Source organism: Staurois parvus, unplaced genomic scaffold (assembly GCF_062004578.1).
Source record: "Staurois parvus isolate SC_StPar_1 unplaced genomic scaffold, SC_StPar_1.0 ptg000258l, whole genome shotgun sequence".
Classification (NCBI taxonomy): domain Eukaryota; kingdom Metazoa; phylum Chordata; class Amphibia; order Anura; family Ranidae; genus Staurois; species Staurois parvus.
Genome location: NW_028318054.1, coordinates 8,660,790 through 8,676,249, shown reverse-complemented (window position 1 = coordinate 8,676,249; position 15,460 = coordinate 8,660,790). Strand labels below are relative to the sequence as shown.

The following is a 15,460-nucleotide window of genomic DNA, read 5'->3' as shown; positions in this document are numbered from 1 at the left end:
TTAATAGTAGTTCAAACAAATTAAGTGTGGCTTTTATGAAAACTTTCATTTTTATCAGGCATTTTAGACCTGTGTGTGTGCTGAGGGTAACATTCCAACCTACCCAATAATGAAGGCTGCTAATTGTAGATTCAGTGTTGCATACGTTTCCCCCCCCCCCCCCCCCCAGTCGTCTACCAGGACAGCCCTTGAGAGATGGAGCTCCTTCCACCGGATCAGGAAACAAAAAGGAGGTCCCTCAGCAGCATGGTCAGTCAATAGCAAGAACTGGACGATAGAACTGAAAAATATAATCAAAACCCAACAAACAATTCCATCAGAAAACATAGGCCTATCTGTTTCAGGGTGCCACCAACATTTTCTGTCCAGGTTGCAGAAAGGGCTCTAGTAGAATGGGTTCGGAGGAGGCATGTTGCCCGAGGAATCTTGCCTTATTTTTCCAGGGAGTGCTCCATCTCCCAGGGGTTGCTCTGAGAAGTGTGATGGTGGCAAGGAGACCAGGTCTCAAGCGGCCTTCTAGTGCATTGCGGAAATGCATTGTTACCCTAACCTGCTTCTTTTTCCAAGGTCACGGGTACCATCCAGTTCTACAGGTGCAGATCTGCTCTCGCCTCCTCCTTGCCTGGAGAGGGCCTGCGATGGGATGGTGGAGTCTTTGGCGGCTGAAGGCTAAAAAGGAGACTGTTCCTGTACCTCCCATTGTTTCATGCCGGACGCTGCGGTGCCAGTGATGCTGGGCGCCGGCGGAAGTGATGCCATCCACCTGCGCCAAGGCTTCCAGGTCTCAGGGGCGCAAGGAGGAAGGGGAAAGGCCATATCTGTTCCGCCAGCGTCTGGCATGCATGGATTAGCAGCAAGATCCAGAGCAGAAGGTCCATGGAGGCTGCCTCTCAGGACATTCCGGGGCAGCGCAGGTAGGCTGCGGGGCATGCTATCATTGTTCACTTTGGTGGAGGTGGTCTGCTCAAGGATCCCTTGGTGGTGGATACTCCTTGTTAGTCCTTTATGGCACGTGCCAGCCTAGTTGGGCGTGCTGTGCACTTTGTAGAACAGGAGAGGTGCTACAGGAGTGGTATGCCTTTTTTTTTTTTTCTTTCTCATATGTGCTTCTTCTGTAGAGTAAAGAGGCCCCAAAGGAGGGGATAAATCCTCACAAAGGAAATGCTCTAATTGTGGTGCTAAGCTTTCTTCTACTTATACCAAAACCTTATGCTGTCGGCATATTTCTAACCTGCTTTTGTCAGAATCTAACTCACCCTTGGCAAAATTCCTTAACTCCTTTAAAGAGGAGGTCTCTTCCACCTTTTAAGGCCTTTTGCAAGCTCATTGCAGACGCTAGCACACCAACCACTGCTGCTACTGAACGGGTGCCTTTCTCTCTTGGCCTGACAAAATCAGGTGCTACTGAAGCTTCTAGTACCAGAGAACAGCCATAATTTGACCGGTCCCCATTCCTCTGATTCAGATTCAGAAAAGAAAGAGGGCCTGGCTGAAAATAGTAAAGCTGCAAAATTTAAATTATCCCTAGAGTAGGTTGAGGATCTGCTAGGTGCCATCTATGACACCTTAGAGATCCAGGAGGAAGAGACGCAGGTGTCACATCATGAAATGATGCATCGGGCTGGGCAACAAAAAAAAAATTCTAAAGTCTTTCCGGTTCATCGGGTTATGTCAGAACGGATTAAGAAATAATGGGCTGAACCAGACATAGGCTTCTCAAAAAACCTGAAGGGAACATTTCCTTTTGATGAATACCTAATGTTTCAGCAGAATCTGTTAAGCTGTCTGCCAGATCTGTCGCTTTATCAGTGGCTGCAAGAAGATCTGTATGGTTAAAAATGTGGAAGGGAGACATCGCTTCAAAATTAAATCTGTTCAGTGTTCCTTTTTTTGGAGATCTTCTTTTTGGCTCTGACTTAGAGCTTAGAGGCAACCCTTCAAAGAACTGCGGATAGTAAGAAGTCCTTCCTGGTAAAGAGACCTTTCCTAAAAAGTCCCCAAAGGAAAACCCAGAAGTGAGACAAGGATTCCAGGCCTAAGAATCACTGGACAGGCCATAAAGGGAATGGGAAAAAGTAGTATTTTCTTTAACCTGCCCAGCCAAAAATGCAGTGATGCCAGAGATCCAGTGGGAAGGAGGTTGGGAAGATTCCTCCCACAATGGGAAAAGGTCACTCCCAACAAATGCCTCCTGAAGACTATACAGGAGGGTAACGCCTTGGAGTTTCACAGAAGGCCATCAGTAAGATATCTAGTTACGAAGCTGCCAAAGGACGCAGCAAAGAAGCAGGCGTTAACGCTACTCATAGGAGAACTGGTGGATCAAAATGTGCTAGTTCCAGTGTCCCTTCAAGAGCAAGGAAAGCGTTTCTACTTGCATTTTTGCGTGCTAAAGAAACCATCGGGGAAGTGCTAGTTATTCCTAAACCTCAGGCCCCTGAATGCATCCACAAAAGGTTTCCAATGGAATCTATTCGGTAAAGAACCTTCTTTGGAAAGATTTTTTTGTCCACTATGGAGTTAAAGGATGCCTATCTACATGTTCCCGTAAGGAAAAGTATCTGCGTCTAGCAATTTAAATTGGGAAGAAGATCTCTGAAAATGATAGAAGAGCTCTTCCCTTTGGGTTTTCCTCAGCCTTAAGAATATTCACCAAAGTTTGGCAGAAGCATTGGTCCTACTAAGACTAATCAGTTATGGTCATCCCATATCTAGACTATTTTACTTTTCTTTGCTCCTTCCAGGGAGGAACTCCAATTGAACCTGTTCAGGGCACAGCAGTGGCTAGAAAAGTTAAGTTGGTTTGTAAACCTCGACAAATTAAATCAAATACCATCCCAGTTGATCTCCTCCTTTCTGGGCTATATCATTCAGTCCAGAGATCAGAAATAATTCTTCTGGAAGAACAGATCAATTGGTTATATCAGAAGATGGCAAGTTTATAGTCCAGTCTCTGCCGCACAGTGAGAAAAGTGATGTCGGTCTTAGGACTGATGACAGGCTCGATCCCAGCTGTACAATGGGCCAGGTTCCACCAGAGGGCTCTACAGATGTTTCTTCTAAGAGACCTGAAGGACAGAGGCTTAAACTAAAGAGTGTCCGTCCCTCCCAGGGTTTAGCGCTCTCTTCTGGTGGAGGACTCAAACTTACAAGAAGGAGTTGATTGGTTTTTACCCATTTCTCGCATTCTAACTAGCCAGCAGCTGGGGCTGGGGAGCCCATCTAGACAGTCAGCGGTGCCAGGGCAGCTTGTCTCCTGAAGAGAAGTTTCCTTCCAACTGGAAAAAGCTGATGGTAGTTGCCAGGGGGAGTGTCAGCATTTCAAAATTAGATCAGAGGTCATCGTCTGCAGATTCTGTCTGACAATATAACAGCAGTGGCATATGTCAACAGACAGGGGTACCAGAAGTCCCCGATGGATGATTGCCCTGAAGATTTTTTTAGTGGGCAAAACAGAACCTTTGTTCCATCTCTGTGGTGCACCTGAAGGGAGAACAGAACAACCTAGCAGATTTCCTAAGCAGTCAGCAGGTTTTGAACCAGGAATGGTCTTTACATCCGAATGCATTCAGAAAGCATGTTTCTTTCTGGGGAAACCCAGAGGTCGATCTCTTCACGTCCAGGAAGGACAAGAAGGTGCCAGCATTCTTTTATTTGGACTCAAGCGATTGTCCACTAACAGTGGATGCCCTACAGAACCTTGGAATTTCAACCTCTGCTATGCCTTCCCTCCCCTTTACTTCATTCCAAGAGTCTTGTCCAAATTTCTGCTAGAAAGCACACAAATGATCCTGTTAGCACCATATTGGCCCAAGAGACCACGATTCTCAACGTTGCTCACATTGACCGACCTTATCCCTCTCAGGTTGCCATTAAGGAAGGTTTTGCTGTACCAGGGACTTCTGGTACATCCACAGGTGACCACTCTAACAGCTTGGTTTCTGAAAGAGAGATCCTGAGAGCTAAGGGCCTGTCTGATAGTCATCCACACCTTCAAAGCAGAAAGTCGACAACTAGAGCAATTTAAGGCAAGATTTTTAAAAAACTTAATTCATGGCTCCTTGTCGGAAATCTAACTTCTATGGGCTCACCCATTATCCTTGAGTTTCTGCAGGATGGGTTTGAGAAAGGATTAGCCCTGAGTACTATTATGGTACAGACTGCAATGCTAAGTGTCTATCTGCAAATAACTCTTCAGGATGACCCACTTATTTCTAGGTTTTACAAAGCAATCGTTCGATGCAAACCAACATGGGGAAACAAAATTCTGGCCTGGGACCTTTCAATTGTTCTAAAGGCTTTCCTTGGAGCATCCTTTAGGCCAATCTTGGAGTCTTCAGTGAAAATGATTACTCAATTGATGAAATTCAGGTGCTTCCAATCAGGGATCCCTTGTTACAGATTTTTGAGGATAGGATAATTCCAAGAACAGATCCAGAGTTCATTCCTAAGGTAGCGTCTAATTTTCATAGATCCCAGGATATCATTCTACCAACTCTTTGCCAAAATGCTTATAACAGTAAAGAGAAGGAGTTCTGACTGGATGTTAAAAGATTCCTTTTAGCCTATCTTGAAGCCACAAGGGATTTTAGAACCTCAGAGGCACTGTTTGTTTTATTTTCGGGAAAACGTAATGTAGGCCAGGCTTCTAGGGCAAGGAACCTCCCAGAGTTCTAAGAGCCCATTCTACTGGAGCCCTTTCTGCAACCTGGGCAGAAAAAGCTGGTGCCACTCTGGAGCAGATAGGTAAGGCTGGTCAAGCTTTTTCACCTTCAGGTGACATTACCGTCTAGATCGATTTTCAAGTCAGGATCAGGTGTTTGAGAGGATAAACAAGTACTCACCAGATTATGGGGGAAACAACAGCTTGGAGGGACTTTGCTCCCAAAGTCTGTCCTGGAAGACGACTGCGGGAAAACCTGAGTTAGACTTACCGGTAACTCTATTTTTAATAGTCTCCAGGACAGCACGTTCCCACCCTATGTTTTCTGATGGAATTGTTGGGGTTTGATTATATTTTTCAGTTCAGTCCTTTTGGTTCTTGCATTTGACTGACCATGCTGCTGAGGGACCTCCTTTTAAAGAACTATAACAATGTGTTTCCTGTTCCGGTGGGTGGAGCTGCATCTCAAGGGCTGTTCTGGAAGACTACTGGAAATAGTGTTACCGATAAGTCTGACTCTGTGTTTTTTTTTATTTTTTAAATCTGTGTTCAGCTCTGTCCTGACTATCCTAATTACTTGTCAATTCTTTTCTCATCTACAGAATGTTACTATGGTAACACTGATGCTAGAGTAATATTAGTGTCTGTTTGCAGTTGGACCTTTTTTGCTAGAAAATCATACAGTGGACATAAAAAGTCTACACGCCCCTGTTAAAATGTCACAGTTTCTGTGATGTAAAGAAAAAGAGACAAAGATGAATCATTTCAGAATTTTTTCCACCTTTAATGTAACCTATAAACTGTACAACTCAGTTGAACAACAAATCGAAATCTTTTAGGTGGAGGGAAGTAAAAAGGAAAAAACTAAAATATGGTTGCTTAATACTTTGTTGAAGCACCTTTTGATTTGATTACAGCACTCGGTCTTTTTGAGTATGAGTCTGTCAGCATAGCACATCTTGACTTGGCAATATTTGCCCACTCTTCCTTGCAAAAACACTCCAAATCTGTCATTGCGAGGGCATCTCCTGTGCACAGCCCTCTTCAGATTGCTCCACAGATCACAGATTTATGATTGGATTCGGGTCTGGGCTCTGGCTGGGCCATTCCAAAACTTCAATCTTCTGATGAAGCCATTCCTTTGTTGATTTGGATGTATCCTTTGGCTTGTCATGTTGAAAGATGAAGTTCCTCTTCATGTTCAGCTTTCTAGCAGAAGCCTGAAAGTTTTGTGCCAAATCAATTAAAATGTGAAAGTTATAGCATGTACAAATGGCGGTATTTACTGGAATTTTTTCTATTTTTTTTTCCTACTAGTAATGGCGGCGATCAGTGACTTTTATCGGGACTGCGGACATTCTGAAACTGGGGGGCTTTGGAGAGACTAACTTGGTGTCACTGACATCCCCAGTGACACCAATACAGTGATCTGTGCTAAAAAAAAGCTGTAGTAATGGCACTGGGCAGGAAGGGGTTAATGTGAGGGGCGATCAAAGGGTTAACCATGTGCTGGAAGTGTTTACTAGGGGGTGGGGGGGGGGGTGCTTTACTGTAAGCACACTGTTTGGGATGGCTGTGCTCGAGCTGGCAGGGAGGAAGACTGTTTGTACACAACGGTCTTCCTCCCCATCTGTGATTGTCGGTAATCACCGGGCACTGGCTGGTAATTACCGGCCGGAACCCGGTGATTGACATCAGCGCCTCCAAATGGCGACGCGTGTAAGGTGCTACCCGGAAATGCAAAATCATGTATATATCTGCTGTAGGGCGGTCCTTAAGCGGTTAACAGGGGTGTGTAGACTTTTTATAGCCACTGTATGTAGTCGCAGGCTTGCAATATTGCTCACTTTTTGATCACCATATAATTATGACAACACCTCTAACTATGCATACAGAAACAGTCTCACAAATTATGGACCTGCATGTTATAATACACTTTAAAAAGGTTACACATTGAACTTGGGCTGGAAACCCCTAAATCAAATCCTCAACTTACTTTGCGAACCAACTTTGTGGTCTTGCACTCAGTTATGGCGCTCCTGTCAGCCTCCAGTTCATTTCCAGTGGCAGATATTATGCCCCCATGCTTGTATACTATATTTTACATTTGCCTAGCTTTCTGATCTGAACCATGTGCTTTTATGTATAGCTATTTTTTTCCTATAAACAAGCACTTTTACTCATTCTTGTTATATATTATCACTAAAGATTCCTGAAGCAGTGTTTGATTTTCAGCTCTGCGTTGGTCAGTGTTAATAAAAGCTTTTTATTTGCAGAATCATTGTATAAATATATTCTTTAATAGAACAATTCTGGAAAATTAACACAAATGTAATACCGTTCTATATTTTGCCAATAAGCAGATGGGCACGGATTTAAGCTGCATGGATATGTTAAAGTATGGCCTCTGCCTTTCACACTGTAATGGTGATGAACGTTGAGTTGCATTGTTTGCTAGGCTAGCACACTGTTTGGCAGTGAAAGGATACAAAACTGAAGGGTGGAATCAGAACACAACAAATTAAAAAAAAAAAAAAAATGTGAAAAGTGCAAACTGAGAACACTTAACACACAAATTCCCTTTTGACCATCACTTTACATGAAAACAGGTTAAATGCTTATCTGTTATAGATGCATTGTTTTGTTTGAATAAATGTTTTTATAACATTTATATGGATTGATTTTTCAGAGTGTAACTAAAGAAAGACAGATGAAACTTTCACAACAACAAAATGACATAACTGGACTCTCCCGACAAGTAAAACATGTAATGAACTTCACAAACTGGGCTATTCAAAGTGGCAGCAGTACAGCACTACTCTACAGCAAACGTCTAGTAAGTGTTGTGTGTACAAAGTATAACCCTATTTAATGGACAAGGTTTGGTGTTTGTTTTAACTAAATTCTTCATGTTTACATATTTTTAAAATCTTGCTTCATCCTTTAACATCTGTGTGTGTGTGTGTGTGTGTGTGTGTGTGTGTGTGTGTGTGTATATATATATATATGTATATATGTATGTATATATGTAAATATACATACATACATACATACATACATACATACATACATACATACATACATCTTCCAGAAAGTATTCATAGCGCTTAACTTTTTCCACATTGTTATGTTACAGTGAAACAAAACAGCGCAAAACGTGAAATTAATCATAAATGATTATATACAAGTCATAAATTCTGTGGTTATAAAATGTCCAAAATCACCAAAATGAAAAAAAATATATATAAAATTTGTGTCCAAATACAAAAAGCGATGAAACCAAAAACAAAAAAGTCCCCTTTAAACATGCAAATAGCGCTCCAAAAAAAATTAAGGATAAGTGTAATACAGAGAAAAGACTCCACGAATCCACACCTTCCTGTGAATACTGATGTATTCCGCACTCCCCAGAGATGAGAATAAATTGCACTTTATGGATGCAATATTATCCTCCAATTCCCAGGGAAAATTTCCTCTCCATAGCCTCCTCCATATACAAGAGCTTCCTTACATCCAACTTCAAAAGGGATTTCCTCTCATAACGATGTGTTTTATATAGGAAGACAAAGGAGAACCAATTATAACCACAGAATTTATGATTTGTGTATAATTTTTGATTCATTTCATGTTTTGCGCTGTTTTATTATTTCACTGATTTTTTTTTTTTTTTTATATACCTTTTTGATTCTTATCAAGGCACAGCAGCATTCACTTTCAAATTTTTCATATATTTCTTGTGGCGCAGGTTGTTTTTGTTTTAGTTTTATGTTACAGCCTTATTCCAAAATAAGTTGAGTTAATTTTTTCACTCACCATTCTATAAACAATACCCTATAATGTTGTCATGAAAGAAGTTCGTTTTGAAATCCTTTGCAATTTATTAAAAATAAAAAAACGAAAAACATGTACATAAGTATTCACAGCGTTTGCCATGACACTCAAAATTGAGCTCTGGTGCATCCTGTTTCCACTGATTATCCTTGAGATGTTTCCACAACTTGTTTCCCACCTGTGGGAAATTCAGTTGATTGGACATGATTAGGAAAGGCATACATCTGTCTATATAAGGTCCCACAGTTAACAGTGCGTGTGAGAGCAAAAACCAAGCCATGAAGTCCAAGGAATTGTCTGTAGACCTCTGAGACAGGATTGTATCAAGGCACAGATCTGGGGAAGGGTACAGAAACATTTCTGCAGCATTGAAGGTCCCAGTGAGCACAGTGGCCTCCATCATCCGTAAATGGAAGAAGTTGGAACCACCAGGGATCTTCCTAGAGTGGGCTGCCCGGCAATTGAGGGAGAAGGGCCTTAGCCAGGGAGGTAACCAAGCACCCGATGGTCACTCTGAAAGAGCTCCAGCGTTTCTCTGTGGAGAGAGAACCTTGCAGAAGAACAACCATCTCTGCAGCACTCCACCTATTAGGCCTGTATAGTAGAGTGGCCAGATGGAAGCCACTCCTCAGTAAAAGGCAAATGGCACCCCACCTGGAGTTTTCTAAGAGGCACCTGAGGGACTCCGACCATGAGAAACAAAACTCTCTGGTCTGATGAAATGAAGATTTAACTCTTTGGCCTGAATGCTAAGCTTCATGTCTGGAGGAAACCAGGCACCGCTCACCACTTGGCCAATAACATCCCTACAGTGAAGCATGGTGGTGGCAGCATCATGCTGTGGGGATGTTTTTCAGCGGCAGGAACTGGGAGACTAGTCCGGATCAAAGGAAAGATGAATGCAGCAATGTACAGATACCTTCTTGATGAAAACCTGTTCCAGAGTGCTCTGGACCTCAGACTGGGGCGAGGGTTCATCTTTCAACAGGACAATGACCCTAAGCACACAGCCCACATAACAAAGGAGTGGCTACGGGCCAGCCCTGTGAATGCCCTGTAGTGGCCCAGCCAGAGCCCAGACTTGAACCCGATTGAACATCGCTGGAGAGATCTGAAAATGGCTGTGCACCAATGCTCCCCATCCAACCTAATGGCGCTTGAGAGGTACTGCAAAGAAGAATGGGAGAAATTGCCCAGAAATAGGTGTGCCAAGCTTGTAGGATCATACTCAAAACGACTTGAGGCTGTAATTGGTGCTAAAGGTGCTTCAGCAAAGTATTGAGCAAAGGCTGTGAATACTTATGTACATGTGTTTTTTATTTTTAATAAACTGCAAATATTTCAAAGCGGACATTCACGTTGTCATTATGGGGTATCATTTGTAGAATGTTGAGGGAAAAAAATGAATTTAACCCATTTTGAGATAAATCTGTAACCTAACAAAATGTGGCAAAAGTCAAGCGATGTTAATACTTTCTGTATGGTGTGTGTATATATGTATGTGTGTGTGTGTGTGTATATATATATATATGTATATGTGTGTGTGTGTGTGTGTATATATATATATATATATATATATATATACACCTATCCAATAAAAAAGCCATTTTTCACAAATTTAGGCAAAAATGTGTTCCACTACATGTCTTTGGTTAAAAAAAAAAAAATAAAAAAATACCCCTATAAGTATATATTAGTTTGTGCAAAAGTTATAGCGTCTACAAATGATGGTGTATATACAGTGGGGATCGAAAGTTTGGGCACCCCAGCTAAAAATTTGTATTAATGTGCATAAAGAAGCCAAGGAAAGATGGAAAAATCTCCAAAAGGCATCAAATTACAGATTAGACATTCTTATAATATGTCAACAAAAGTTAGCTTTTATTTCCATCATTTACACTTTCAAAATAACAGAAAACAAAAAAATGGCGTCTGCAAAAGTTTGGGCACCCTGTAGAATTTATAGCATGCACTGCCCCCTTTGCCAAGCTGAGACCTGCCAGTGTCATGGATTGTTCTCAATCATCGTCTGGGAAGACCAGGTGATGTCAGTCTCAAAGGTTTTAAATGCCCAGACTCATCTGACCTTGCCCCAACAATCAGGACCATGGTTTCTTCTAAGCAGTTGTCTAGAAAACTGAAACTGAAAATAGTTGACGCTCACAAAACTGGAGAAGGCTATAAGAAGATAGCAAAGCGTTTTCAGATGTCAATATCCTCTGTTCGGAATGTAATTAAGAAATGTCAGTCATCAGGAACAGTGGAAGTTAAAGCAAGATCTGGAAGACCAAGAAAAATATCAGACAGAACAGCTCGCAGGATTGTGAGAAAAACAATTCAAAACCCACGTTTGACTGCACGATCCCTCCAGAAAGATCTGGCAGACACTGGAGTTGTGGTACACTATTCCACTATAAAGAGATACTTGTACAAATATGGTCTTCATGGAAGAGTCATCAGAAGAAAACCTCTTCTACATCCTCACCACAAAAATCATCGTTTGAACTTTGCAAATGAACATATAGACAAGCCTGATGCATTTTGGAAACAAGTTCTGTGGACCGATGAGGTTAAAATTGAACTTTTTGGCCGGAATGAGCAAAGGTACGTTTGGAGAAGAAGGGGCACAGAATTTAATGAAAAGAACCTCTGTCCAACTGTTAAGCATGGGGTTGGATCAATCATGCTTTGGGGTTGTGTTGCAGCCAGTGGCACAGGGAACATCTCACGAGTAGAATGAAAAATGGATTCAATAAAATTTCAGCAAATTTTGGATGGTAACTTGATGCCATCTGTGAAAAATCTGAAGTTAGAGAGGATGGCTTCTACAAATGGATAATGATCCTAAACACACCTCGAAATCCACGGGGGATTACATCAAGAGGCGTAAACTGAAGGTTTTGCCATGGCCTTCACAATCTCCTGACCTCAACATAATTGAAAATCTATGGATAGACCTTAAAAGAGCAGTGCGTGACAGACAGCCCAGAAATCTCAAAGAACTGGAAGACTTTTGTAAGGAAGAATGGGCAAAGATACCTCAAACAAGAATTGAAAGACTCTTGGCTGGCTACAAAAAGCGTTTACAAGCTGTGTTACTTGCCAAAGGGGGCAGTACAAGATATTAACTCTGCAGGGTGCCCAAACTTTTGCAGACGCCATTTTTTTGTTTTCTGTTATTTTGAAAGTGTAAATGATGGAAATAAAAGCTAACTTTTGTTGACATATTATAAGAATGTCTAATCTGTAATTTGATGCCTTTTGGAGATTTTTCCATCTTTCCTTGGCTTCTTTATGCACATTAATACAAATTTTTAGCTGGGGTGCCCAAACTTTCAATCCCCACTGTACACTGTAGTTTACACAGCTATGACACTATACTGGTAATGAAGGTAATCAGCGACTTACAATGGGACTGTGATAGTGTGGCGGGCAGTTTGACGCTTTCTGGAAGGTACACTAACATCACCAGTGACATTAATGCAGGGATCCGTGCTAATATTGTACATTGTCACACTGCTAACATCTACGGGAAATGAAAGGGTTAACTGTATGCCTAACAAGGTGTAATATGTGCTGCTTTTACTTGCCTCCCTGTCTGCTTTTTCTCCCTGCTTTACAGGAAGAAGAAACAGGCAGATCGTTGTTCACAGTACACTGAGTTCTGTGTTTTTGTAATCACAGAACTCTGGCCACCGCTGACTTCAGCTAAGATTGTTGGCTGAAATCCGCTGCCAAACTTGTGCTGTGTTCAATCATAGCATGGTCCAGCAGGGGGCACGCGCATGCATGTTCTCAGCACAGAAGTAAGATCGTGATGTACTGGTATGCTGTCCAGCCTGGAACTGCTGCCCACTTGCAGTGCAACAACTATGGGCAGGCAGCAAGCAGTTAATCTTGCATGGTTTGTAAACAAGCATTTTACCTGAAAGGAGACAAAAACATAAAAAAGGAGCCTACAACAGTACCTGCTATTTGAAGATGAGATGGCTGTATATAAAATTACTTAATATGTAATCACACTTGCCTGATAAAAACGTTAAAACTGATCTCTGGGCATAAAAACCCTTAATTTAATTATATTCCTTATTATCCACAAAATATACAAATATAGTTTGTGTGCACCAAAGCTTTTGAAAACTCAAAAGTTGTGTTGACAAGTTTTCTGTACTGCCCATAGCCTGTGCAGCTAATAGGTCTGAGGGAGGGACCCTGCAAGTCCACCCACTACCGGTTGCCTGCAGAAAACTACAGGAGATCAGATAGAAGACAAGGCACCCTCCTCAAGGAGAGAGCAGCAGTAACTAGTCTTAAAGAATAAACCTAAAAACACTTTACAGTCCTTAGATGTGGTGGCTGCATTCATTTTTTTTTGTTAAGCACATTTTTAACAAATACTGGTTTATGTTGCAAGAAATGCAGTGTCCTTGTCACTTTCTGTTAGCTGCACCAGATATCTTCATTCAATGGAAATAAACAGATATGCCTATGTGTGGAATGCATATCAGAAGAGTAGCCTAGGGTGACAGCCATGGCTCCCTCCATAGGTTATAATGAAGGAGTGACATAGTCAAGTAGCTCCCTTGCCCAAGTCCCTATAGGCCTGATGAACATTCAGAGTCAAGAATTTATATCCTCCTAGCTACAGAATAAACTGGCTGTGCTGTGAGTAAAATCAGTTTTTTGTAGTCAGTGCTGCTTTGCCAAGCCCGAGTTGTAAGTAGAAATATACCCCTAAAATGTTTAAACAACTTTAAACTATGTAGCATTCTAAACTAAGTAGCATCCCTGAATGTCTCCCCCCCCCCCCCCCTCCCCCTATAGAGCTACAATACTTTGTTGAACATTTCATATTTTCACATTTATTATGAAGCAAAATTCATGTCACAACTACCAGATTTTCTACCATTTTAGTTGCACAGTAAGCAGTTTGTGTATATAAGCAGTCATTGCAGTACCATTTTCCTTTTCATTCCTGAAGTTTCAGCAGAGAGAGTGGACTGTCTGATGTGAAAAAGCCTTTGCCATTTTAAGTCAGCCATACTAGGATTTTCTTTATAGCTATTTGAAAGGTCAAATGCCCTACGGTTATGACTGTATAAAGATTGTAAAGAGTCTTAGCCACAGCAACACAAATCCACAAATGTAACTCTGCTTTTACTAGAGTCTTTATCTGCCTTTATCGATTTTATTTTGTTTTCAGATTACTTTTCAGCTACGTCACATCTTAAAAGCACGATGTGATCCAGTTCCTGCTGCAAATGGAGCAATAAGATTTCATTGTGACCCAACATTCTGGGCAAAGAATGTCGTTAATTTAGGTAAGGTTATCTGTTATCTTGCAATTTGTGAACAGTCTGCTTTATGATTATTTGTGTGATCTAGATTTACAGCGGGTAAAATAAGTATTGAACACGTCACCATTTTTCTCAGTAAATCTATTTCTGAAGGTGATATTGACATGAAATTTTCACCACATGTTGGTAACAACCCATGCAATCCATACATACAAAGAAGCCAAAACAAAAGCTCAGAAGTTAAGTTATGTGTAATAAAATGGAATGACACAGGGAAAAAGTATTGAATACACTAAATGAAATTTATCTAATACTTTGTACAAAATCTTTTGTCGGTATTGACAGCTTCAAGACGCCTCCTGTATAGAGAAACTAGTCGCATGTATTGCTCAAGTGTGATTTTTGGCCCATTCTTCCACATAGTCTTCAAATCTTTAAGGTTCCGTGGGCCTCTTTTATGAACTCTGATCTTTAGTTCTCTCCATAGATTTTCTATTGGATTCAAGTAAGATGATTGGCTGGGGCATTCTAGCAGCTTTATTTTCTTTCTTTGAAAACAGTTGAGAGTTTCGTTGGCTTTATGTTTGGGATCATGGTCTTGAAATGTCCATCCTCGTTTCATCTTCATCATTCTGGTAGATGGCAGTAGATTTAATCTAGAATGTCTTTGGTACATTTTTCATTTATCCTTCAATGAAATGAAGTTTGCCAGTACCGTATTCTGAAAAACAGCCCTACACCATGATGTTCCCACCTTCAAACTTCACTGTTGGTATGGTGTTTTTGAAGTTATGTATTACAGCATCCAAAGGGTTCAAATTTGCTTTCATCTGACTAGACTATATTCTCAGTATTCCACGGGCTTGTCTAAATGTTGTGCAGCAAACTTTAAACCAGCTTCAACATTCTTTTTTTTTTTCAGCAGTGGAGTCTTGCGTGGTTTATTTATCCGTGCTTTTTATTTTTTGTTTTTTGGTGCATTCATTCTAATATTTTTTATCACCACGCTCTGCCAGTCCACTATTATAGTCCATGGATTTGGTCTTCTCTTCATCTTTTGAACCTTTTATAGTCAGTTTTTATTACTGACTGTATGAGCTGTCATAAGATACATTACCTGCTTTTTCAAAACCCATGGCAAAACGGCGCTGTGCATGCGCGCGCACTCTCGTTAGACTTTCCGTCTTCAACAAAATGGTGCTGGCGTAATATGCATGCGCCATTTTACCTATAAAATCAGTCGGTGTGCATCATGGCAGTATTGGCATCCCCTCTGAAGACGTGCGTGCGCATGAAACACGCAAGGTGGAGCCAATACGCCGTGACGTCACACCGCCAGAGCCTCGTGAAGGTCCGGCTGCCATCTTACTAAAGGACAGTCAGTCCATTTTATCTGCTATATACCTACTGTTTTACTCTAATTTACTTGGCAATACTTCTGGAATAAAGCTTTCTTTTAATTACTACACTATGGGCACGTTCTTTGTGGAGTCATTGATTCCCCTGAGCTCACCCCTGTATCAAGATCCACCATATTACACAGAGGAGGGAGTTCCTGCTACACCCACTCATCCCTTAAAGGGGACCTCTGGTCACTGGATCCATATACCACCCAGAAGTGCCTGACGTACCATCCATCCAGAGGGAGGATATCTTTATACCTGGCTTA

The 15,460-nt window shown here is 41.3% G+C and overlaps 1 protein-coding gene across 2 annotated transcripts in view; it reads left to right on the top strand.

The window, feature by feature from the left end:
• TRIM33 (tripartite motif containing 33) overlaps window positions 1-15,460 on the top strand; it is a 214,152-nt gene that overhangs the window by 147,024 nt on the left and 51,668 nt on the right. For both annotated transcript variants that reach the window (XM_089681085.1, XM_089681084.1), the window contains exons 7-8: window positions 7,353-7,499; window positions 13,698-13,815. In XM_089681085.1, coding sequence (XP_089537211.1) covers window positions 7,353-7,499; window positions 13,698-13,815 — 265 coding nt within the window. The remainder of the gene's footprint in view (window positions 1-7,352; window positions 7,500-13,697; window positions 13,816-15,460) is intronic.